At 44.6% G+C, this 27,199-nt stretch overlaps 1 protein-coding gene across 8 annotated transcripts in view; it reads right to left on the minus strand.

The window, feature by feature from the left end:
* Positions 1-27,199, minus strand: part of LOC144597234 (alpha-actinin-1) — a 197,119-nt gene that overhangs the window by 63,376 nt on the left and 106,544 nt on the right. For all 8 annotated transcript variants that reach the window (XM_078406287.1, XM_078406285.1, XM_078406291.1 and 5 more), the window contains exons 4-6: positions 15,059-15,145; positions 10,500-10,587; positions 7,682-7,760 (exon numbers count right to left, since the gene is read on the minus strand). In XM_078406287.1, coding sequence (XP_078262413.1) covers positions 7,682-7,760; positions 10,500-10,587; positions 15,059-15,145 — 254 coding nt within the window. The remainder of the gene's footprint in view (positions 1-7,681; positions 7,761-10,499; positions 10,588-15,058; positions 15,146-27,199) is intronic.

A 27,199-nucleotide genomic window follows, 5' to 3' on the forward strand; every position in this document is an offset into this window, starting at 1 on the left:
GCAACTAATTATGGAAAGACTGTACAGAAACAAGGATGTGCAGATGCTGCTTTCCACAAAATTACATAAAGTGCTGGAGTAACTGAGTGGGTCAGGCAGCATCTCTGGAGAACATAGATAGGTGACGTTTCAGGTTGGGACCCTTCTTTAGATTGTAGTTAGTTATGGGAAAGGAGGAAGGTGTGGGAATAATTGGAAAGGGCCAATACAGATGTGACAGATGGAACAGTCTCTCCTGTTCAATCATTCTAAGATCAGAAAACTGAATACATTACATTTTCTCAGTAAATCAGGCAGCATCTGAACACTCATTTCATATAACAGGTTCAAAATTTGTTTTCAATTTTACTGTATTCTGCTTTTCATAGAGTCATACAACGTGGAAACAGGTCCTAAGACTCAACTTGCCCACATCCACCAATGGCCCTTCCACATTAGTTCCACCTGCCTGCATTTGGCCCATATCCCTCTAAACCTATCCTATCCATGTCCCTGTCTAAATGGTTCTTAAACATTGTGCTAGTACTCACCTACCTACTCTGACAGCTCGGTCCATACACCCACCACCCATTGTATAGAAAAGTTACCCTTCAGGTTTATATTAAATCTTTCACCCCACACCTTAAACCTGTGCGCTCTGGTTCTCGATTCCCCTACTTTGGACAAAAGATTGAGTATTTACCCGACCTATTCCTCTCATGATTTTGTACACCTCTATAAGATCACCCCTGATCCTCCTGCGCTCCAAGGAATAGAGTCCGAGCCTGCTCAACCTCTCCCTATAGTTCAGGCCCTTGAGCTCTGACAACATCCTCGCAAATCTTCTCTGTGCTCTTTTCCAGCTTGACAACATCTTTCTTTTAACATGGTGACCAAAAGCATGCGATTTGCTTTTCCAATTGGGAGTTAGTCCAAGATCAATTCACGAAAAACTCTACAATGTGCAACTCTAGAATGAGGAATTTGAAGTTTGGAAGAACTGTTGCAAATTTGGAATACTTTCTGCAACTTTAGCCAAGATTCAGTCTGGGGGATGGGGAAATGTGAAAGAATTTGCATCACTGGTTGGTCTCTGGGCATGACCAGGAGCAATCTTCTGTCAGCTGAGAACCTGAAAGGTGACATTTAAGAGATGTGTTCAAAAATCATGAAACAAAGAACTGCAGTGCAAAGAAAAAGTACACTGCATGTTGTTGCTCCCATCACTTCTGCTTTGGGTGATGTTGGACCCGCGGCATTGACACAAAAGCAAGGCCTATTTAAGCCTGCCTCATCGTGCAGTCATTGGACATAATCATGTCTTTGGGGGTATTTATTTTTAAAGAGAAGATTGGTAGAAATAAAGGATTGCAGATGCTAGTCCATACACAGGACACAAAGTGCTGGAGTAACTCTGCAGGTCAGACAGCATCTCTGGAGAACATGGTTCGGTGATGTTAGGTCTCGACCCAAAACTTTATCTATCCATGTTCGCCAGAGATGCTGCCTGACCTGCAGAGTTACTCCAGCACTTTGTGTCCTTTTGTGTTCAAAATTATGCAATGTTTCAAGGGAGCAACTGAAGAGAAAGATAATTCATAACAGAAACAGAAAGCCAAGGGGACAGGAGTACTTTTTTATTTAAATAATAATAATAATATGTTCCTTTATTCGTCCCACACCGGGGAAATTTACAGAGAGAAATTGAGAGTTCATTGCTGGAAAGGATCATTTTCCTTTTGTAAAATACCACACATTGGCAGACCAGGGAAGGATGGTAGAAACAAGGAAATGCAGATGCTGATTTACATAAGTAGACCCAGAGTGCTGGAGTAACTCAGTCAGTCAGGCAGTTTCTCAGGAGAACATGGATAGGTGATGTTTCGGGTTGAGACCTTTCACACAGAGGTGGAAGGGAAGAGAGGTGGAAGGGAAGAGAGGTGGAAGGGAAGAGAGGTGGAAGGGAAGAGAGGTGGAAGGGAAGAGAGGTGGAAGGGAAGAGAGGTGGAAGGGAAGAGAGGTGGAAGGGAAGAGAGGTGGAAGGGAAGAGAGGTGGAAGGGAAGAGAGGTGGAAGGGAAGAGAGGCAGGACAAGGTGTGGCAGGTAATGGGTTGACACTGGTGAGGAGGCTTATTTGATAGGTTTATTTGATCATTTAATTACAGATGGCAGATGTCCCTCCATAAAGGAAGTTACTGAAATCAGTGGGTTTATTATAAGAATCTTGGGAGTTTCATGGTCGCCATTAGCAATAATTAGATTTTAATTTAAATTAATTCCAGCTGCCCTGGAATGATTGGTCTCTTGATCGTTGGTACAAGCTTCTGAGTAAATCGTCCAATAACATATCCACTGGGGGTCCTGCACCCTACTGGTGCCATTACCTGCAATGGTCGTGGCCGGAGATTGAATTACTTCACCGCATTCCCAATTTGCAGGTATACTTAGAGATACAGCGTGGAAACAGGCCCTTCAGTCCACGCCGACCAGCAATCAGCCCCTACACTAGCGCTATCCTACACACTAGAGACTACTTACAATTTTACCAAAGCCAATTAATTGACAAACCTGTATGTCTTTGGTGTGTGGGAGGAAGCCAGAGCTCCCAGAGAAAACACAGATAGTCACAGGGAGAACGTACAGGCAGCCTCCTTTAGTCAGGATCAAGCCTGGGTCTCTGGCGCTGCAAGGCAGTAACTCTACCACTGTGCCATTGTGCCGCCTTGATTTGGAGAAAGCTACAGGGCTCCGGAGGAAAGGGGAATGCCATACGTTTAGACTGCACTTTCAATCAACTGAGTCAGACCAGGTGTGTGGGTAACTTTTGTTCTCTGCTGCATCAATTACTTGCATGTTGTTTGAATTAGAGATAATTTTATGCTCTACAAAGGGCTGTGGTTTCTATCTATCCCAGTGATAGGTTGTGTGACCAGTATCTGAAGGAATTTGCTTAACTTTAAAAGATGCATGGGATTTTAAACTGCTTTTAAGTACTGGCAAGCAATCAATTAAGCTATTCATGCACCAAACTAATTTATTTTAGTTTAGAGATACAGCGCGGAATCAGGCCCTTCGGCCCACCGAGTCCACGCCAACCAGTGATCCCCGCATATTAAAAACTAAACTGGTGCATGAAAATCCAAACCAAATTCGTTTAGTTAAGTGACCCATCTTGTGTCTGTGTTACTTTCCCAAGCAGACACTAATTAATAACGTTCAACCTGTTAAAACAAAGCTGACAATGGCTTATTTTCAGTTTCAAAGTGATTGATGGTTAGAAGGATAATTCACAATGATACAAGGATTAACTGTCTCATTAGCAGACATATCATCTCACATATTGTGTACTTAAGGTCAGCTTGAGGCTGATACGATGTTAGTACTTGACAAGTTAACTGAAGCACATGGAAAACAAAACCTATCAGGAGGGGTTCTCCAAATCAGTCTGAATGAAGCATGGACTGGGGTCACTAAGTAAAATAGTTGCAGGTGAGACATCACCATATGCCTGATAAATTATTACCCTTTCCGTCTGTTCTATTCCAGTTCTCTGGTGAAAAAAACATTTCTGTGATGTCGATCAGCTTCTTCACTAGATTTGGGCATTATGTGGCCAATCCCTCTGCATTTATTATAAATAAAGCATAATGTGCTGGAGGAACCCAGCGGGTCAGGCAGCATCTCGGCGGGGAATGGACATGTGGGGACCCTACTTCAGTCTGCTGCCTGATCCACTAAGTTCTTCCAGCTCCTGGTGTTTTGCTCAAGATTCTAGCCTCTGCAGTTCCTTGATTCTGCATTTTTATAAAAGTGGTTTCCACACCTGGCACTTCACAGCACAGTTCTCACTGTACTCTCAAAGTTTCACATTTGGTTGCACTCAAAGTTGTTTGATGTTAGAAAGAGATTAGTTGTGCCAACCCGTGTTAGCATCATGGGTATCGTTGATGTTAGCATACGCTACCATGAGTTATCTTGTAATTCCTCGTCATTTACAAGAATGATCCCAGGAATAAGTATGTTAACCTATGATGGGCGTTTGTCAGCACTGCGCCTGTTTTCACTGGAGTTCAGAACAATGAGGGGGGACCTCATTGAAACGTACAGAATATTGAAAGGATTGGATAGAGTGGATGTCGAGAGGATGTTTCCACTTGTGGGAGAGTCTAGGACTAGAGGTCATAGCCTCAGAATTTAAGGGTGTTCTTTTAGGAAGGAGATGAGGAAAAATTTCTTTAGTCAGAGGATGGTGAATCTGGGGAATTCTTTGCCACAGGAGGCTGTGGAGGCCAAGTCAGTGGTTCATGATTAGTACATTCATGATTAGTACATTGTGTCAGAGGTAATGGGGAGAAGGCAGGAGTCTGGGGCTAGGAGAGCGAGATAGATCAGCCATGATTGAATGGCGGACTTGATGGGCCAAATGGCCTAATTCTACTCCTATCACGTGCCCTTGTCACCCATTTCTTTTCATCTCCTTCTGCTCATTATCTACTCCCACCTCCTCTGGGTCCCCTGCTCTTACACCCTTTCTCTGCTCCCCAAACCATGTTTCCATCTACCCACCATCCCTCCCTTTGGTTCTATATTTCACTCCTCACATTCCTTTCTCATCAAATTCCACCACCTGCAGCTCTTTGTATTCCCCACTTATCATCTCCATCCTTTGTGATTATCCCTACCTTTAGTTTAGTTTAGAGATACAAAGTGGAAACAGGCCCTTCGGCCCAGCGAGTCCACGACAACCATCGATCACTCATACGCTAGTTTTACCCAACACACTAGGATTTTACAGAAGCCGCTTAACCTGCAAACCTGCACGTCATTGGAAAGTGGGGGTAAACCAGGGCACCCGGAGAAAACCCACGCGGTCACAGGAAGACCGGGCAATCTCCGTACAGCACCCGTAGTCAGGATCAAACCCGGGTCTCTGGTGCTTTTCTCCCCCACCTGAAGACTCCACTCCACCCCTCCTAACCTATATCCTGCATTTGTCACATCCCCTCACCTCTTTCTACCATTTATCTCCCCTCCAATCAAGTCTTGAAAAAGGGACCCCCACCCAAAATGTCATCTGCCCATTTCCATCCACAGATGCTGCCTGGCCCACTGAGTTCCTCCAGCAGTTTGTCTATTTCTGGAGTTTGTGAGCAGATACTTTAACTGGCAGGACATAACTAATGGTATCACGCCAGAATCCTTGTTGGGCCACAAACATATTAATGATTTTTATAATTGCATAAGACATCGAGTATCCAAGCCCGATGTTGACATGAAAGTGAGTGGCACGTATAAGTATGGTGGCAAGTATAAGTGGAAGCATTAATTATAAAGACATATTAATAGATTGAGGAGGTTGTTACCACAAAACTGTGGTAAATAGATTTCAACTTAGCAAAACCAGAAGTTAAACATGTTGGACCAAATAGAACATAGCCATCCACTTTCTAATGCAAGAACGTGAGAAGCTGTAGCAATCCAAAGGGAGGTAGGGGATGTGGAGGGGGGACAGGTCACTAAATGGCCTGGAAAGTGCAGGAAATAATCTAAATAGCTGACTTCTATCTCCCAGATGTCCAGAATCTGGAAATAAACACCGGCCTTCCATTTATCATTTGAATATATCCTGCTTGTGTCATTTATGTACAGATCCTCAATTCCATTTGGAATTTTCTTGTTACTTATGAATTCATGTCATAGGAGCAGAATTAGGCCATTCGGCCCATCAAGTCTACTCCGCCATTCCATCATGGCTGATCTATCAGCTGGTCCATTAACCTCCCAAGTCCATTTGCCACAGTTTTTTTTCCACACTCTTATGATCTATTGACTGGTCTTTAGACTTTGACGTTTCTATCAGCACTTCTTGCACTGATCCTCACCTTAATGGCATCAATAAAACTGGATACATAATTTTCCATCTCTCCATCTAAGCAGGCACTAAGACCCAGAAGATTTCAGGGCATCACAACTCTGGAAGGAGATGTTGCAGGTTCTTGCCTGAAGCGTAGTCATTAAATGACTACTTTTATTTAAATTCTCCTGTTCCAGCCTTAGGGTTATTTAAGTACAGGTTTAGTAGTTACACATCATGTGACAAGGGAATGGAGGATGGATCAGTGTTTCTTGTACAGATGGAAGTGTTTCTTCACAACGCTGCTGTCCCTTCTTCAACCTGAAGCAGTCTGATGCTGAGCAAGGATTTGCACAGTACACCGGCCAACTGTAAAGCAAATATTTTGGACCGGGAGTTGATCTACCAGGTGTTCACGACTGGAAATGTGATCTGATGTTCACCAGGTGATCATCTCAAACTGATTAGTTTAGTTTAGTTTGGAGATAGAGCATAGAAACAGGCCCTTCGGCCCACTGTGTCCGCGCCGTCCAGCGATTAGTACATTAGATCTAGCCTACACACGAGGGACAATTTACAGAAACCAATTAAGCTACAAGCCCACATGTCTTTGGAATGGGGAGGAAACCGGAGCATCCAGAAGAAACCCACGCTTTCAGGGAGAACGTGCAAACTCCACACAAAGCACCCGAGCTCAGGTTCAAACTCAGCTCTCTGGAGCTGTGAGGCAGCAACTCAACCAGCTGCACTACTGTGCTGTCCTAAACTTTATTTTGATGAACACAAATTGTCTACAACCAAGTCAAAGCGGGACACACTATTTATATCTCTCGTTTCCCTTTCCCCTACTCTCAGTCTGAAGAAGGGTCTCCATCCGAAACGTCACCTATTCATTTCTCCAGAGATGCTGCCCGTCCGGCTGAGTTACTCCAACATTTTGTGTCTATCCAAAGGTCCATGGATCCCTCATTTGCTGCTCAGTTGCCATACAAGAAGGCAGATGCCTTATTTACCATCCTAAGCACTGTGAAATATTATTGCGTGGAGATGTAGATTGTCAGGCTACTAGCCAAAAATGTGACCTGAACCATTTTTACAGCCACATCGTCCCCATATATGGATGCAGGCAAGCTCGGGTGAGGGCTCAGTGTGATGAGGAGTGGGGAAAGTTGGTTATGAATGAAGAAATCATTGGTGGTTAGGTGACGCCTCAAGATATTTCAAGAGTGAGTTAGATTTAATTCTTAGGGCTAAAGGAATCAAGGGATATGGGGAAAAAGCAGGAACACAGATTTTGGGTGATCTTGGCTCGAAGGACCGAATGGCCTAATCCTGCACCTATTTTCTATGTTTCTGTTTCTGTTTCTGACTATTTAAACTGATGATTTCACAATAACTGGCCTGTGAATAGAAAGAGAGTAAGTAACTGCACAATTAGAGGCTTTGTTGGAGTCACCGAGGGAACACATAATAAGATCCTGTGAGAAACAATTTAATTTTGCAATGGTCCTTTTCATTTGTCGGATGAATCTTACCATCCCAAACATTTGGAGAGAATGATTTATCACGTGAACAATAGAGTTTTGGTGTATGGACTTTATAAATACAAGTCAATTGCTCAAGTTAAATTACAATTAAAACACAAAGTACTTATGCTAATTAACTCCAGGATAAGCGCTCAATCAAGAAAACCAAGCCCAAAGCCAAAGTATTACTTAACGATCTAACTGAATATGCCAACTTAGGCTCAGGACAAAAAATAACTCTGTACGCATAACTTCAGTATCCAACCGTCCTAATGTAATAACATCTATAACAAAACCAAACGACAGAAACAAGAATCCTAACCTTTCGCAGTTTTGCATAGTCAATCAGCTCGGGCCGGTGTCGATGAATAAGTGCACAGAATCCAAGGCCATCCTTCCAACTGAAAGCAGAGTAGATTAAAAAAATGACACTTTGCTACATTAGTTTGAAACACACACTTTGATAAAGCTCTCTTCCCCTCCTGTCGTAATATAAGAGAACACCAATACACTGCATCAGTCCATCAAATTTTCAGTTCTGCCTACGTGTGCTCACACAAAGTAAAAGGTTAGGGTGGCCAGAAACTGCAGCAAGGTGCAGGATAAGAATTTAATATATTCAATAAACCAACTATCTGAGGAGCAAAGTATAAAGAGTTTAACACAAAGGGTGGTGGGTGTATGGAACGAGCTGCCAAAGGAGGTAGTTGAGGCAGGTACTATCGCAACGTTTAAGAAACATTTAAACAGGTACATGGATAGGATAGGTTTAGACTCAGGAATATGGGCCAAAAGCAGGCAGGTGGGACTAGTGTAGATGCATGTTGGTTGGTGTAGACAAGTTAGGCCGAAGGATCTGTTTCCATGCTGTATGACTATGACTCTATAATATCATCCATTCACATAAATACAGCATCTTCATTAACTTTAATAAGATGCACCAATTGTTGTGATCTGCGGAAAATGTTATTTTATTCTCAATCCGACAGTGTTGGCAGTGCATGAGGCTGATCATCCTGGTATGTTTCCGGCAGATTACAAACAGATCAGGGGATGCCCATGTGACGTGGATGGATTGCTCGGTGGACGTGAGAGAAGCAAGGACTTGGAAGGAAAACTAAACCCTTGTTTGAAGCTGGTGATAAATAATTTATTGGACTGGGAGTCGGTCCACCAGGTGTTCAAGGCAGAGAGATGTGATCTGATGTCAACCATATGGCCATCTCAAACTGATGAAAAACATGCACTGTCTCTCTGTGTTTACACGACGTGATGCCGCTGCCTGACAGGTAAAGATGGAAAATTCACCGCCAGCCTTGCAGAGAAGGTTCCTGATATTTTGCTCAAGAGTTTGGGCATGAAAATAAATTAAACTGCACACATGCAGCACAACAAACTCATTTGCAGGGACATTTAATATGTAATTACATTTTGCACAGAGAACTAAAGAAATCCATACAGAAGAACGGCGGCACAGTGGTACAGCCTCACCGTACCAGAGACCCGGGTTCGATCCTGGCTACGGGTGCCGTCTGTACGGAGTTTCTTCATCCTCCCCGTGACTGCATTGGTTTTCCCCGGGAGCTCCGGTTTCCTCCCACACTCCAAAGACGTAGAGGTTTGTAGGTTAATTGGCTTTGGTAAAGATTGTAAGTTGGCCCGAGTGTGTAGAATAGTCCTAGTGTACGGGGATCGCTGGTCGGCGCACTCGGTGGGCCAAGGGGCCTGTTTCTGTGCTGTATCTCAAAACTACACTATACTAAAAAGAAATCTACCAACATTCTCATCTTGTGAAAAGAGTTATGACGGTCCACCTGCATTTTAAAAGATGTCTAATTATAAGATTGGAATGATGGATTACCAGGAAATTTAATCCCACAATGTTTTAAGGCCAATTATGATGAGAACTGTGAAGAGATTTTTGAATGGAAGAGTGGCTGACAGAATAGCAAGAAAATGTGGAATCCACCTTGCTGTTGTAGATCGACCCCTCACCCGTGTCTCCACCATGACCGCAGTTCTGCTCTTGCTCTCCCTCCTATCCGGACAGAACACGGATAGAGTTCACCTGGTCCTCATCTTTCACCCCATCAGCCACCGCATCCAACACATCATTCTCCGACATTTCTACCATCTTCAACGTGATCCCACCCCTGCTCACATCTTCCCATCCCCACCCCTTGCTTCTCTCCATAGGGACCACTCCCACTGCAAGGCTCGGTTCCCTGATGTGTTCCCACCCAAATCGCCCACTCCCCACTTACTTTCCCCTGCAACTGCAGGAGATATAACACCCGTCCCTGTATCTCCTTTTTCATATCTATCCAGGGACCCCAGCCATCCTTCCAGGTAATACAGAGGTTCCCATGCATCTCCTCCAACATCATTTACTGCATCTGGTGCTCCTGATGTGGCCTCCTTTGCACTGGCGAGACCAAACGTAGACTCGGCGACCATTTCACCAGATACTTGCGCTCGGTCTGCCAAAGCCTGCTGAATTTCCCGGTGGAAAACCATTTTAACTCCCCTTCCCATACTGACCTTTCTGTCCTGGGCATCTTCCATTGGTCGAGTGAAGCCATGCACAAAATGGAGGAACAGCACCTCATATTCTGCTTGGGTAGCTTACAAGCTAACAGTACAAACACTGAATTCTCCAATTTTAGGTAACTAACCTACGAACACCTCCCCTTTCCCTTTCCCCCACCCCACACCCCCCCTTCTCTTCCCTGTTCCCCACATTTCTCCCTTTCCCCTCTGTTTCTACTTATATTCTTTCCTCTAGCTTCCCATTTTGCGCCTCCTCTTTATTTGCTTATCTCACAGTTTTTGTCTTTTCATCTCTGGCATTTGTCCAACCGATCAATACACCCCTCACCTGTATCCACCAACCACTTGCCAGACTTTGTCCCGCTCCCACCTCCCCATCTGCTTAATCCCCCCCGCACTAAAATCAGTCTGAAGAAAGGTCCCGATTAGAAATGCCACCTATCCACATCTCTAAAAATGCTGCCTGAGTTACTCCAGCACATTGCGTCTTTTTGTTGTTGTTGCAAATCAACATCTGCAGTTCCTTGTATCTCCGCTTTAAAGTTCGTCCTGAATATCTGAACAAAGGGATACGATATCGATCAGGTTACCTGATGTGAAAGTTCTGTATGTTGACATTTTTGTAAGGAGCAGTCTTGCGCTGACACCAGAGCAGCAACCCTTCCTTTGCAGATGTCTCTATGGAAACAAGAGCCACATTTTAGAACAGCGTCACTCCACCAGGATAGAGCAACAACATTTTCAGGAGTACATTAGGAATTGGGGGAAGAAGTTGACAGGGCACAGAATGCAGGACGTGGGATTAAAAATACAGTATAGAAACAGGCCTTTTGGCCCACTGAGTCCATGCCGACTATCAACTACCCCCAGATTCTACCACTCACCTATGTGCTAGGGGCCAATTAAACTACAAACCTGCATGTCTTTGGGCTGGGTTTACTGAAGCAGGTTCGATCCTGACCTCATGTGTTGTCTGTATGGAGTTTGTACATTCTCCCTGGGCTCCAGTTTCCTCCTACGTTCCAAGGACGTACAGGTTTGTAGGTTAATTGGCTTTGGTAAACATTGTAAATTAACCCTGTTATGTAGGATAGAACTAGTGTACGGTATGATCATAGGTTGGGGCAGACTCCCTGGGCCAAAGGGCCAGCTTCCGCGATGTCTCCCTGCAGTCTATAAAGTCTTACCTGGAAGAATTCTCCCTGTGGTTCCTAGAAAGCCCCTGCAAGGCCAACGTAAAATTTATTTTGGAGATCACCACAAGCAAAATGTTTTAAAAGTATGCTTGCAGGGACCAGAGTACATTCTGGGAGAAAAGCGGTGTTTTGTTTTTAATATCGCACTGTAGAAATGTTTATTTCTGCCCCTGCTCAAGCCTCTTGTGGGCAGCACGGTGGCGCAGCGGTAGCGTTGCTGCCTTACAGCGAATGCAGCGCCGGAGACTCAGGTTCGATCCTGACTATGGGCGCCGTCTGTACGGAGTTTGTACGTTCTCCCCGGGACTTGCGTGGGTTTTCTCCGAGATCTTCGGTTTCCTCCCACACTCCAAAAGACGTACAGGTATGGAGGTTAATTGACTGGGTAAATGTAAAAATTATCCCTAGTGTGTGTAGGATAGTGTTAATATGCGGGGATCGCTGGGCGGCGCGGACTCGGTGGGCCGAAGGGTCTGTTTCCACGCTGAATCTCTAAATCTAAATCTAAATCTCTTAAACACCAGGAACCAGGATGATAAGGTTTGATAACCTTATGATAACAGATGATAAACCATCTGTTTGGGGGGACCACACTGCTCCTCAGTGAAATTGTGAAATTAGAGGACAGACAACACATCACAAGGGAGGTCACGTCATAAGGTCGTAAGTGATAGGAGTAAAATTAGGCCATTCGGCCGATCAAGTCTACTCCGCCATTCAATCATGGCTGATCTCTCTCTCCCTCCTAACCCCATTCTCCTGCCTTCTCCCCATAACCTGTGACACCCGTACTAATCAAGAATGTATCTATCTACGTCGAACAGTTTGTCCTTCTGCTTAAGTGGAAATAGCAGGAAATGGGCTAAAGTAATCACAAGAAGGGATCCTGCTAATAACAGACTAGTATTAAGCCCAACAAAAACAAATTCATATCCCTAACAATTTAAAGATCATTGCCCTGGGAATATAAACCATTTCCCTGGACATCCTGCCCCAGTTAAGTTCATATTTCCTTTTATTCCAAAAAGAAAATATCTATGCACTTTCATGTCAAAAGACTACTCAAATTGTACTTCCACTGGTGAAGATGAAAACCCATTGGGTCCACATCTACTTCACGACCCACTGATCATGGTGCAGCTCTGGTTTGCAATTACTGTATATAGCAGGACGGATTGCAAAAGATTCCCGAATTAATGGGAAGGAAAGTTTGAGAAGGGACAAGAGAGTAAGGTTAGGGCCAATAGTGTGAGAGGGGAGGTGAATATTGAAGTTAAAGTGATGTATTTGAATGCGCGACATATAAAAAATAAAGTGGATGAACTTGAGGCTCAGTTAGACATTGGCAAGTATGATGTTGTGGGAATTACAGAGACATGGCTGCAAGAGGACCAGGGCTGGGAGCTGAATATTCAGGTGTGTACAACCTATCGAAAAGCCTGACAGGTGGGCAGAGGGGGTGGGGTCATTCTGTTGGGAAGGAATGATATTCAGTCCCTTGCAAGGGGTGACATAGAATCAGGAGATGTAGAGTCAGTATGGACAGAACTGAGGTATTGTAAGAGTAAAAAGACCCTAATGGGAGTTATCTACAGGCCCCCAAACAGTAGCCAGGATATAGGGTGCAAATTGAATCAAGAGTTAAAATTGGCATGCTGCAAAGTAATGCTGCAGTGGTTATGGGAGATTTCAACATGTAGGTAGACTGGGAAAATCAGCTTGGTAATGGACCCCAAGAAAGGGAGTTTGTGGAGTGCCTCTGAGATGGATTCTTAGAGCAGCTTGTACTGGAGCCTACCAAGGAGAAGACAATTCTGGATTTAGTGTTGTGTAATGAACCGGATTTGATAAGGGAACTCAAGGTTAAAGAGCCATTAGGAGGTAGTGATCATAATATAATAAGTTTTAATCTACAATTTGAGAGGGAGAAGGGAAAATTGGAAGTGTCAGTATTGCAGTTGAGCAAAGGGGACTAAGGAGGCATGAGGGAGGAGCTGGCCAGAGTTGACTGGAAAGAGACCATTGCAGGGAAGATGGTGGAACAACAATGGCCAATGGGGAGAAGGCAGGAATGGGGTACTGATTGTGGATGATCAGCCATGATCACATCGAATAGCGGTGCTAGCTCAAAGGGCCAAATGGCCAAATGGCCTTCTCCTGCACCCATTGTCTATTGTCTATTGTCTATTGTCTAATAACTCTTCACGTTTCTATTTATGACAGAGTCAAGGGATACGGCACCAATTTATTTACTTCTTTATTGCAAAGTAACCTATCCTCATGAGTGAGAGCGGAAAGGAGGTTCATTCACCTACAGATAATTGTTTACTGCTTCAGACCCAAGTTAAAAGACATTTGAAGATAGACACAAAATGCTGGAGTAACTCAGCGGGTCAGGCAGCTTCTCTGGAGAAAAGGAATAGGTGACGTTTCGGGCCCAAGACCTTTCTTCAGACTGAGTCAGAGGAGAGGGAAATTAGAGGTCTGAAAAGGTTCAGAACGAATCAGAGCTGAAAGCGATGATCAAGGAAAGGTGGAGCCCACAATGGTCCATTGTTGGCTGTGGAAGAGGCGATAACAAAGGGATAGATAGATGCGAACTGGCAGGACGACTAAGGTGCAGGAAGTGTGGAGAGAGGGGAAATGCAGCGGTTGCTTGAAATTAGACGAATCAACATTTATACCCCTGGGTTGTCAGCTGCCCAAATGAAATATGAGGTTCGACAGATATTGAGTTACATTGATGGGAAAGGTTTAGAGGGATACGGGCCAAATGTGGGCAGGTGGGACTAGGATTAATGGGGCATCTTGGTCGTCATGGCCAAGTTGGGCCGAAGGACCTGTTTTCGTGCCGTGTGCCTCTACGTTCCTTGCTAAGGGGAACAACAAGCAGAGCATGGGTTAGCCTCCTCATTAAATGATCCACATCTTAAATAATCATGTGACACAGCAGACGCTTTGCCACTGTAGGGTTTTCAGTATGAATAAATCCTAATTTCCAAGACTTCATGACTTAGAATTCACAATGAAGTTTGCATTAGAGATCAGTGTTTTTGTTTCAAAAGCTTTAAAAACATTAAAATCTTCCCTTTAGGAGCAGTTGATCTATTGTAAGGATTTTCTGTTGTTCCTTTCATGGGCATCCCACTTTATTCTAAGCAAAACACAAATAGTATTTCCCTCCTTCTGGCCTTACTTTTCATTCCTCCTCTCTTTATCTGACACCCTTTTGTCTCCTTTAAACCTTTGAGCCTTTGTCATTTACTCCACCCATCTGCCCCTCCCCTCTCCGCTCCTCAGTTATATCATCCAACGATCACTTGCCAGAGATTGTCCCACCCCGACCTCCAATTTCCAGCTTTATTCCCACTACAACAATCGGTCTGTACAAGGATCCGACCCAAAATACTATCTGTCCATGCCCTACACAGATGCTGCACACTGCAGCTCTTTTGTGTTGTGCTCAAGATTCCAGCATCTGCAGTTCCTTCGGTCTCCATTTTATTCAAAAGACTGCTATCATAAGTGACAAAATAGCACAGCTCTTTGTTCTGTTCGTGGAGAGAGAATAGAAATAATTTCCATTGTAATTTGTGTATCTCTGCTGAATACCATGCGATTCTAATTAGCACCTGAGAAAATCATAGCGATACAACAATACGTCAATTCATGAGGCATTGTGCAAGATGGATGAAAAGTAGACCATCGTTTGCTACTAACAATGAATGGAAACTGATTAGATCTCCCAGCTGGAACTTGAACATTTACCAGGAGTTTTACGGCCATACTTCATCTAATTAGATTTCCACTCCCCCCCAATACAATGAATTGACAGCGAAAGGCCACAATTAAGATCGCCACGTTTTCAGATAATCTAAGATCAATATTTTACCTGCAGCAGACCAGCTGCTAAATTTCTTTCCCATCAGCAACAAAAGGTAATTTTTACTTACGCTCCACAGAGATGTCCTGAATGGCAAATCGAAGGATGATTGTCCAGATCATACCAAGTGTCATTTTTGCATTACCATCCACAATTTCTAAGGAAAGTAAACAAAGAGGAACATAGCTTTAAATAAATGTTTTCATCATATTTTTGTACAGCCATGTATTGGTATAACGAAAACAAAAATAATTTGAATATAATGGACATTGCGAAAAGTTCAGCTTGGTTTAGAGATGACAGCTTGGAAGTAAGAATTTCATTTTTCTACCTGGGACATATGACAATGAAACACTCTTGACTCTTGGAACCAGGCCCTTCGGCTCATTGAGTCCATGCTGACCACCTGCTCATGCTAGTTTTATGTTCTCCCACTTTCTCATCCACTCCATACACAATAGGGGAAATGTCAGCTTCGCAGAAGCCAATTAACCTATAAAGCCGCATTTCTTTGGGATGAGGGAGGAAAGCCACAGTCACAGAGGGGACATACAAACTCCACATAGAGAGAACCAGCAGTTGGGATTGAACCAGTGCGGTGAGGCAGCGGCTCTACCAGCTACACCATTGTGCCACCATTCCAAGGAAGAGCAGATAGTTATTGCTAGTGTCCTGGCCAATATTTAAGACTAACATCACCTGTTCACACTTGTTTTATGTTATCCCACTTTCTCATCCACTCCCATCGTGTTAGTAGAAATTTAACAGAGGCCAACAAACCTATAGTACTCATCCTTAATCATAAATTTCCTCACTAATCTACCATTTTTAGTCTAATTTGGTTTATTGTTATTGTAACGTGTACTAAGTAAAGTGAAAAGCTTTTTGTTGTGTGGTATCTGGTTTGCAAAAAGGTTAAACATGATGACCATCAAGTCGTCCACAATGTACAGATACAGAATAAAGGGTACAACATTTAGCGCAAGATAAAGTCCAATAAAGTCTGATGAAAGATAGTTTGTAGGTCTCCAATGAGGTCGACAGGAGGTCAGGACCGCTCTCTAGCTGGTGAGAGGACCGTTCAGTTGCCTGATAACAATAGCTGGTAAGAAACCGTCCTTGTATCTGGTGGATATGTGTTTTCAAACCTGTGTACATCTTGCCTGATGGGGGAGGGGAGAGGTTGGAGCGACTGGCGTGAGACTGGTCCTTCATTATGCTGCTGGCCTTGCCGAGGCCGTGTGAAGTGTAGATTGAGTTAATGGAAGGGCGTGATGGTCTGGGCTGCAACTTTCTGCAATTTCTTGCGGCCTTGGATGGAGGCTGTTCCCAAGCTGTGATGTGTCCCAATAAAATGCTTTCTACGGTGCATCTGTAGAAGTTAGTGAGGGTTGTTGGGAATGTGCCGAGCATCCTAAGTTCCATGTACATTCACAGAGTGGGCAACATTTGGTTTTGAGTAAAATATGCAAAAACTTATTTGCAGGAGAATCCTCTCAAACATAGTGGGGAGGTGGATTAGAAAGAACAAATCAAATCAGATCATCTGCCAACACTTTCCAGTACATCAAACAAGCTTTTGGTAAAAGTTAAAATCGGGGAAAATATACGCATCCCAAAATGTTCATAACCCCGAGATTATGCTCCTGCATTTAAACATCTTCACGTTCGGCACAGAGATATTGGTAACTTTGATGCAGGTTGAATGTATGTTAAACTGTGCATAGGCTGTTAATTGGGACCTGCTAAATCCATGACAGCAAGCAGCCATGGCAACAGCATGATGACCTTTAACCCTGCAAGATGTCAATAGCAGAGGAAGCACTCATTTCTCCTAGAGGTAGTGTTCGTGTGTGTGGGTGCGTGTGTGTTTGTGTTAGTTTTATTGGCAGTGTTGATGCTGACATGTTAAAACGATCCCTGTCCTTTGTCTCAGCTGTTCTTGGAGGAAATCACAAATATACGGGCTGAGAAATCAAGCAGTTAACAAGGAGACATTTTCCTTTTTCAAACTACATGTGGCCTTAATTCAGGCTTGGCACTAAGAATCCTTTTAGGTTATCAAATGTTCCCCTTTAGTTATTTTTGACCTTTAATGCCTTGCAGAAGATTGAATGGTAATTCACCAGCTTTCTTCTTTTTGCCAATTTTCCAGCTGATGTACTATGATTGGGCCAAGAGTATTTGATTACAACGTGAATCGCATTAATAATCAAATTACTCTTCTTTTGCTGACGTGCAAGTTTAAATAACCACAGATAAGACACAAAGTGCTGGAGTAACCCAGTGGGTCAGGCAGCATCTCTGAAGAAAAAGGACGGGTGACGTTTCAGGTCGGGACCTTTCTCAATCAGTCTGAAGAAGGGCCCAGACTTTGAAAAGTTAAAAAGCCGGCAACTCCGGGGGAGAAGGAGGAGGCGACAGTGGCAGGTTGGGGCCTTCTTCAGACTGAAAATAAAGGGGAGCAAACAAGAGGAGGGAAAAGTGAGGTAATAACCACAGTCTAATTGCAGGCTTCACTGGTTGCATATATGAGCGGGAAATTTCCTGGCTTAAGAGTTTGCATATACAGTATTTTATTCTTCAGTGTTACCCATAGGAAAATATATTAGTCTGTGACTGAATGATACCATCCCTGAAATTCAACTGAGCACTTCCAGCGGTGGATTGTGCTGGTTCCCATGACATGATTTCCGTGCAAGATGCATCATTCTCCAATACAATGCTCCTTTAGAATGTTCCACAGGAAATTAGGTCATGTCATTCTGAGGCGTGCCTGTCACTGGGCTCCATCAGAGCTGTGCTGATTAAAAGCACTATTTCTTGATGAAGTCCACTCACTTCCCACCCCACCCCACCCATCTCAATCTCCAGCTCACGACTCTGTCCCACCTAGGCCTCTCCACCAACCCCAGGCTCAATTCTCTGATCTAACCCCCGAATCCCCGGGTGGCACAGTGGCGCAGCGGTAGAGTTGCTGCCTTACACCGCCAGAGACCCGGGTTCGATCCTGACCACAGGTGCTGTCTTACGGAGTTTGTACGTTCTCCCTATGACAGCGTGGATTTTCGCCGGTTGCTCCAGTTTCCTCCCACACTCTAAAGATGTGCAGGTTTGGAGGTTAATTGCTTTCTGTAAATTGTCTCCAGTGTGTGGGATTGTTGGTCGGCGTGGATCCGGTTGCCTGAAGGGCCCGTTTCCACGCTGTATCTCTTAGAACTCTAAAAACTAAAACTTAAGAATGCAATAAGCTTTTACATCAGTTAATACAGTAAACCGTCTCCTCCATGAAACATTGATTCTGTCTGAACAGGTCAAAGAACAAGATGCCTCTTCAACCAATGTTGAGGAGTGACAGCGAAACTAGGAAGTATGAATTGGAGAATTCTATAAACAAAAAAAAGATGAGAAAATAAACTGGGATGGTGGGGGGGGGGTTGAGGAAACAAAGAAATAAATTATATTAAAGGAAAAATTTAACAAAAGGGTTTTATTTTTCATAAAATCGGCATCAATAAATATGTAAATGAGATTTTACAGGGGACCGGTTAGCACACAACAAAAGCTTTTCACTGTACCTGTTCACTGTACACGTGATAATAAACTAAACTAAACTTCACACTGGCTCAAGTTCATTTTCATTGCAAAAAGTTGATTGGCAGTCTTACTCTGGAGATGAAACCCTGAGATTTTGCGGCCTGTGGTCAGAGGGGCAGTCAAGGCATCGTGTGTTTTAATGCAACCCTTCAGTGAAGTTGTGCTGCAGCACAATTGATACAGGAGGACAGGGCTCTGACCACAAGGGTTTGTGTCTGTGGTTAACACCGCAGATGCGGCACCTTGAGATTGTTGACCACGTTACTCCTCAGTAATGGAAATCCGTGCTGCCACTTCTGCTGCAAACTCCAGCTCAGCATCTACCCAACTGTGGAAGACAACATTAGTCACCAAAACCTGGTGGCTCTTGCATGGCGTCTCAGTGGACTATTTCTGTCCACTTTGCGCATTGGGGATTGTGCTTGGGTGTGGCAATACTGTACTGAACTGTCTGCAAACATAGAATTTCCCTGTGCATTTGCACATGACAATAAAGCCGCACTGCCCGGGCACTGCCCAGCACTCTCTCTGAACTGGTGAAGAGCCAATTCCAGATCACCACTTTTCACTGCACACTATTCCACAGGAAAGGCAACTTTGAGTTCAAATTCCCCTGTCAGCCAGTTTGTGCTACTGCGATCCAATATTTCACTTAACTGTAGGACCAAAACAATTCTTGCCTCGGTAAGTTTGCAGTCTGTGGGAGTTAATTGAATGTAAACTCACTCGGAGCCAGTTCGCTGGTGCACACTCTCTGTCCATGCAGGTTTGCTTGTGGCAAGGCTTGGAAAAAAACAACCCAGATACTGCAGTGGCTGAGATCCTAAACCCAGTGCCCAGAAGGGTGATGGAAGCAAATGTTAGTCGTGTGAACTTAGACATTGGAAGAACAATAATTTGGAGGGCTGGAGGATAAAAAGCAGAGGAACACAACTCAAGGGCCAGCATCCACTTAAAGGGTTGAGTGGCCTCATTCTGAACTGTAAAGATTCTAACTGTCAAGAGTCAAAAGCGTTTTATGGTCATGTGTACCGAAACGGAACAGTGAAATTCTTGCTTGCAGCAACACATGGAAAAGAAATAACAAAAGTGGTTTCGTTTTCATAAAATGGCCATCAATAATCAAGCAAGAGATTTTACACTAAAGTTCATTTTCATTGCAAGCTGTTGATTGGTAATGAACTTCCTTTCATTACTCAATAGAGAATATCATAAATAAATGAAAATATTCAATAAGTAAAATACCAAATCTAGCACAAACCAAAGCAGAGTTAATCTCAGAATTACAATAAACGAGTCAAACATTAGCAGACCAGCATCAATTCAATGTTACATCTTTATCCCCAAAGGTTCATTGGCCACACTTGTTGTGCCCCTGCCCACATTGCCAAGTCCACTACCATTGAAAATGGAAGTCAAAAGGTCAAAGCATTGCTGTGCATTCTCCAACCAACTTTGCTCACAATTTAAAGCAGCCCCCACATTCACTTTGTTCTTTGCATCCAGTGGATTTCAATCGGAAATATTTTTAAAAGTTATTCACCCAAAAGATTCGAGTAAAATTAGAAAAACCATCTCAGCGAAAGATAATGTAAAAAAAATAGCCCCCACCCCTGTAAGTAACTTCCACGTCCATCTTCTCAGACGGCTACATCTGGAGGATACATGCTGGAGTGTCTCCTGGACAAGGAGAGGACTGAAAAGTGTTGGAAGATGGTCACTCGACTTAATCCTACACTGGAGATCACTGGAGTGAGAGGAGGCAGGGGGAAAGGGGAAATTAAACAAAGACTGAAATAATTCCTCATGCCTTGAGGTAGAATGACTGCATGTTGCTGATGATTCAAATCATAAGTATTGTTCTTTGAACGGGGGCTTGGCACAACGTAAAGTGTCCACATGTGAGCATTCGATCTGGAATAGCAACTCCAGGGAGGAATGGGCGGAAAAGGGCGCAGCAGTAGTGTTGCTGCCTTACAGTGCCAGTGACCTGAGTTCGATCCTGACTATGGGTGCTGTCTGTACGGAGTTTGTACGTTCTCCCTGTGTCCTCGTATGTTTTCTCTGGGTGCTTTAGTTTCTTCCCACATTCCAAAGACGTGCAGGTTTGTAGGTTCATTGGCTTCGGAAAAATTGTAAATTGTCCCTAGTATGTAGGATGGTGTTAGTGTACGGGGTGATCACTGGTCGGTGCGGACTCAGTGAGCTGAAGGGCCTGTTTCCACCCTGTATCTCTAAACTAATCTCGGAACAAGTGGAAACAACATATTTCTCTCAGGTGATGCATTGACAGCGTCACAAGGTAAATGAGGCGTGTCCTTTCTTGCTTTGGGGAAGCTGATGTGAACACTGGAATGGGGAAGGAACTGCAGATGATGGTTTAAACCGAAGGTAGACATTCTGCCTCTATCTCTTGTGATCCTATGATGGTCGACAGGAAGTGGCAGCGGCTGCTGAGAGGGGAGGGAGACCTTTCAGTGGCAGGGGTCTGAAGAAAGTGCTGTTGCCAGCGGCTACAACGTGAGCCGCAACAATAGCCGCATCAACTGGACAGTGCGGCAGCTGGTGAGGACGGGCTCACTGGTGCAGACCAGCGACATCGCGCCGAGCTTTAAGGTGAAATAACACAACGTGCTGGAATAACGGCAGGTCAGGCAACATCTTTGGAGAACAAGGACAGGTGATGTTTCGGGTCATTTTGAAGCTAGGATTAAGAATTGGAAGTATTTAGATTCAGGGTGGTTTTGTTACCTCTGATAAGAATTTGATAAGAAATTACTCGGAAGTGACTCCCTCGGGACTCCAGGTTTCTCTCTTTCTCTCTTTCTTCTGCTTTTTCTTTTTCCTTCTGTTTAATTTGGGGGGTGGGGGGGAGGGGGGGTGGGGGAGGGGAGAAAATACAGCACAATACGTGTATAATCGAATTTATAAGGTAGTTATTATTGTTTATTATGAAATGTATAATGTATGAGTTCTGTTAAAACTTAAATAAAATATTTAAAATAAAAAAAAAACAAGGACAGGTGATGTTTCCGGTCGAGACCCTTGTTCAAACTCTTTTTCCCATTCTTCCTTGAGACTTTAGAGATACAGAGCGGAAACAGGCCCTTCAGCCCACCAAGTGCATGCCAACCGCCAATCACTAGCATTACCCTCCACACTAGGGCCAATTTACAACTTTACAGATGTCAATTGACCTACAAACCTGCACGTCTTTGGAGCATGGGAAGAAACCGGAGCACCCAGAGAAAATACACACAGTCACAGGGAGAACATACAAACTCTGTACAGACAGCACCCTTAGTCAGAATGGAACCTGGGTCTCTGGCGCTGTAAGGCAGCAACTCTACCACTGTGCTGCCCCCCACTCTTTCAGAGTCTGAAGAGTTGAAACGTCACCTATCCATGTTCTCCTGAGATGCTGCCTGACCTGCTGAGGTACTCCATTACTTTGGGTCTTCTTTTGTGTATCAACCAGCACCTGTGGTTCTTTGTTTCTAGGTGTGGGTATGGGACTGACGAGATTGCTCAGTGAACTGGATGGACTTGATGGAATGAACAGCTTGCTTTTTTTTGTCAGAAGAATTTATGAAGTATGAGGATGCAAACTGATGCCATTTCACTCCATCACGGGGACAGGATGGGCAGAGGGACAGGAATTGAATGGAGGAAATTTCACAGCAAATCCCTCACTAATCCACAAACGCCCAGCAGTATGTGGTTAAACATCAGCCATCTCACCCACAATGTCGCTCTTCTCCCCTAGCCCCCCCCCTCTCTCCAACCTAGATTCAAAGAACGTTGGGGAGATATAAACAGTGCCTTTTCTTTCCCCTTCCCCCACACCAACCTCGCTGAACACCTCCGCTCAGTCCGCCTAAACCTACCTGATCTCCCGGTTGCTCAACACTTTAACTCCCCCTTTCATTCCCACACAGACCTTTCTGTCCTGGGCCTCCTCCATTGACAGAGGCCCAGCGCAAATTGGAGGAACAGCACCTCATATTTCGCTTGGGTAGCTTACACCCCAGCGATACGAACATTGACATCTCTAACTTCAAGTAGCCCTTGCTTTTCCTCTCCCTACATCCCTCCCCTTTTCCAGTTCTCCCACCAGTCTTACTGTCTCCGACTACATTTTAACTCTGTACCGCCCACTCCCCTGTCATCACTCTGAAGGGTCTCGACCTGAAACGTCACCCATTCCTTCTCTCCAGAGATGCTGCCTGTCCCGCTGAGTTACTCCAGCTTTTTGTGTCTATCTTCAATTTAAACCAGCATCTGCAGTTCTTTCCTAATCATAACCTGCCACTCCTTCCCCACCCCCAGGCCATATTTCATATTTCAGGGAAAAAACCGTTTGAAGTTATCAAGCAAGACAAACACTCCAGGCATTCGGCAATCAAGATGTTCTTTGCTGATTTTCAGCAAAAAAACGTAACAATCATTACTGTGCCCTCAGATTAGCAAGTGTAGAAGAGTCACACTGAGTTCAAGCAAAGCTTTTGTGCAGTGTTTTACACACGTGTAGTATCTAGCCACATTAACTCGAGGGCATGTGAGACATCATAACTTCCACCCATTCTTCTGCCGCCTGGATGTTTTATTAAACCTAGTATCCCTCGAACCCCTCATACACTCGAGCTACCCACATGTGATGACAGTCCCTGAGTACTTGTATACCCACTGTTCAGCCCTGTGGTCTCAACCAACAACCCTAGCTGTTCAGATTATGGGGCAGCATGGTGGCACAGTGGTAGAGTTGCTGCCTTACAGCGTCAAAGACCCGGGTTCGACCCTGACTACGGGTGCTGTCTGTACAGAGTTTGTTTGTTCTCCCCGTGACCATGTGGGCTTTCCCAGGCTGCTCCAGTTTCCCCCCACATTCCAAAGATGTACAGGTTTGTAGGTTAATTGGCCTTGTAAAGATGGTAAATTGTCCGGATTGTGTGTCGGATAGGGCTAGTGAGCGGACTCGGTGGGCTGAAGGGCTGGATATCTAAGGTAAACTAAACTAAAGCACAAGAACCTGGCTTCCTCCTCATCATTTCCCACAGTGTGGGAATTTTCACACAGGGAATGGGTGTAGACCTGAGCAGGTATCAACATCCACCATACCCCCAGGTGTAGCCGTCTTCCCCCAACCCCCAGAGATTACAATGGCCTTGAATTAAAGCTACCACCAATGAATAATGCTTTCCTCCTCTCCCACCTAATAAAGTCTTGTAGCTGAAAGCAAATCCATTCAAACTCACAGATCGGTTTCATTTTCAGAGATAGAGATGCAGAGACAGATAGATTCTTGATTAGTACGGGTGTCAGAGGTTATGGGGAGAAGGTAGGAGAATGGGGTTAGGAGGGAGAGATAGATCAGCCATGGTCGAATGGGGGAGTAGACTTGAAGGGCCGAATGGCCTAATTCTACTCCCATCACTAATGACCTGATTACTGATGAGCACTCTCCCATGCCATCCCCATCCCATCCACTCATCTGCAACTATGGAGAGGCTAACTGAGACTTGCTGCGCTGTTACCACGGCCAGCTGTACAATTGGCTGTTGCATTGGCCTCGGGAGAGTGCCAGGGTTGTCAGACACCTTTGACTCACAGCTCTTGGGCACCAAGCAACAGGCCCAGTGCAAACCTGCTGGATCTGGCTCTTTCATCTTGCTGCCAGAAATTAATGAACGGCAGCTAGTTTACATTCGGGCTGCTGCCAAGCACATTAGCAGTGTTTTGCTGGTTGCAGAGCTGCTATTGCAGGCACCCTCTCAAACAGAAACACAGTAAAAACAAAAAGATCTTTCAGCCCATCGAGCCTGTTTTAATGGTTTTTGGATTTATTCGAAAACCCATTCCAGATCCTCTTTAATGGACCTCCAGGAAATTCTGGGCCTCATGCAAGAGATCAATTAATCTTAGAGCTCAGAAATGCAGCGTGGAAGCAGGCCCTTCGGCCCAATCGAGTCCATGCACACCATCGATCACCCCTACACTAGTTCTATGTCCTACACACATTTAGTGCAACCAAATGGAGTACTTCGGTGATCTCTAAAGACAACTGCAGAGATAAGATGTTTACAGGGATACCTTCATTGGCCGAGGCATGGTATGCCAGGGGAAAGGTGTTCTGATTAGACCACCACTATAGCATCACGTGCGGTTCTGGTTACCGAGCTACAGAAAGAATGTGGTAGCACCAGCAAGTGTGTTGGTGAGGGGATTTATGAGGATGTTGCTAAGGCTGGAGAATTATAGTATGGAGGAGGAAGTATTTAAGTTGGGCTTCTTATTTTGGAATAAAGAAAACTGTGGTGAGATTTAGAAGATGCGCGTGAAATTATGAGTGGCCTTATCAAGGTAAAAAGGCAATGCCATCGACCTGAAATATTGTTTCACTCTTCACAGAAGCTGCCTGACCTATTGATTTAAGTAAAACTCCAATAACATGGCAACTGTGAGACTTTAGAAAACATAGAAACATAGAAAATAGGTGCAGGAGTAGGCCATTCGGCCCTTCCAGCCTGCACCGCCATTCAATATGATCATGACTGATCATCCAACTCAGTATCCCGTACCTGCCTTCTCTCCATACCCCCTGATCCCTTTAGCCACAAGGGCCACATCTAACTCCCTCTTAAATATAGCCAATGAACTGGCCTCAACTACCTTCTGTGGCAGAGAATTCCACTGTGGCAGAGAATTCCACTTTGGTGGCACTGGATGGGAAGATTTCCCATACAATTGGATATTACATGCATTAATACCCAATCATGCCTTTCTTGGCAGATTAGATGGTAATACAGTAAGCCCTCGCTATAACCAACCTCTACATAGCGGGTTTTGGTTATGGTGGACTGAGGCTCTTGTTGCACCACCTTTCATCAGTCACCCCGTGAGCTGGCACCACGTGACAGGAGCTCCCGCTTGCGGGAGGGAGGGGAGGGGAGGGAGCGAGGGGCGTGAAGATGGCGTGAGCACCGGACGCATCCCTGGTATACTGGGTGTGGGGCCAGAGACTCTGCGGCCCCCCAGGTTGTGAATTACCACTTGTTAAACCCCTCCCCAATGCCGTACTCCTTCCCTCCTGCCCTCGTGTTTAACTCTATCCCCCTCACTTAGTTATAGCAGACAGTCGGCATCATCCCCCCCTCCACATCCTGTGAGGGCTCACTCTATAATACCTTTTCCAGTGAACCAACTAAGTTCAAAGGGAAGATAGACACAAAAAGCTGGAGTAACTCAGCGGGACAGGCAGCATCTCTGAATAGGAATGGGTAACGTTTCGCATTGAGACCATTCTCAACTTGAAACGTCACCCATTCCTTCTCTCCAGTGATGCTGCCTGTCCCGCTGAGTTACTCCAGCTTTTTGTGTCTATCTTCGGTTTAAACCAACATCTGCAGTTCCTTCCTACACATACAAGTTCAAAGGGAGCTGGGAATGGATTCTGATTTGTTTATTGCCATTTGAACCAAGGTGCAATTAAATTCCTTGTTTGCATCAACAATGAATACAATAAGTACAACAATACATACATTGACGAAGGCAAAACGACAGAGTGGTGCTTTGATTGCAGTGCAATCCAAAAAAAAACTCAAGTACAATAACGCAATAAACAAATGAGGTAAAGTTAAGAGCAAGAAAATGTGGTACTACCTCCAGGAAGGGAGTATAAAGGAGATTATATTCACAAAGTGCTGGAGTAACTCAGCAGGTCGGGCAGCATCTCGGGAGAGAAGGAATGGGTGACGTTTCGGGTCGAGACCCTTCTTCAGACTGATGTCAAGGGGGGCGGGACAAAGGAAGGATGTAGGTGGAGACAGGAAGATAGAGGGAGATCTGGGAAGGAGGAGGGGAAGAGAGGGACAGAGGTTGGAGAAGTCGATGTTCATACCACTGGGCTACAAACTGCCCAGGCGAAATATGAGGTGCTGCTCCTCCAATTTCCGGTGGGCCTCACTATGGCACTGGACGAGGCCCATGACAGAAAGGTCAGACTGGGAATGGGAGGGGGAGTTGAAGTGCTCGGCCACCGGGAGATCAGGTTGGTTAATGCGGACCGAGCGCAGGTGTTCAGCGAAGCGATCGCCGAACCTGCGCTTGGTTTCGCCGATGTAAATAAGTTGGCATCTAGAGCAGCGGATGCAATAGAGGTTGGAGTATAAAGGAGATGATTAGTTCAGGAGTCTGTTCGCCATGGGAAGAAACTTTTCTCAAATCTGGAGGTCCAGTCTTTCAGGCTCTGGGCTTTCCGACACAATAAGGAATTTCACACAGAGAGGAGGAGAAATTACATCAGTCATGAACTTTTGAAATTTGCTTCCCCAGAGAACAGGAGAGATATGGTAATTTGATATATTTAATGTTGAGATTAATACATAAACTACAAGAGAAATGTGGTGAAGGTGTACAAGTGGTATTGAGGTGAAGGCTGGATCGACCACATACTGCCTGAATGTCGGAGTGGTCTTGAGGAGTCACATGATCTACTTCTGCCCATGTGTTTGGACACGATGGGTTGAATGACCTCGTCCTATGTTGTACATTTCTCTGATTCCAGGGCCCTATCAAACTACTGTATCATATCATATCATATCATATATATACAGCC

This window comes from Rhinoraja longicauda, chromosome 10 (genome assembly GCF_053455715.1).
Source record: "Rhinoraja longicauda isolate Sanriku21f chromosome 10, sRhiLon1.1, whole genome shotgun sequence".
Taxonomy (NCBI): domain Eukaryota; kingdom Metazoa; phylum Chordata; class Chondrichthyes; order Rajiformes; family Arhynchobatidae; genus Rhinoraja; species Rhinoraja longicauda.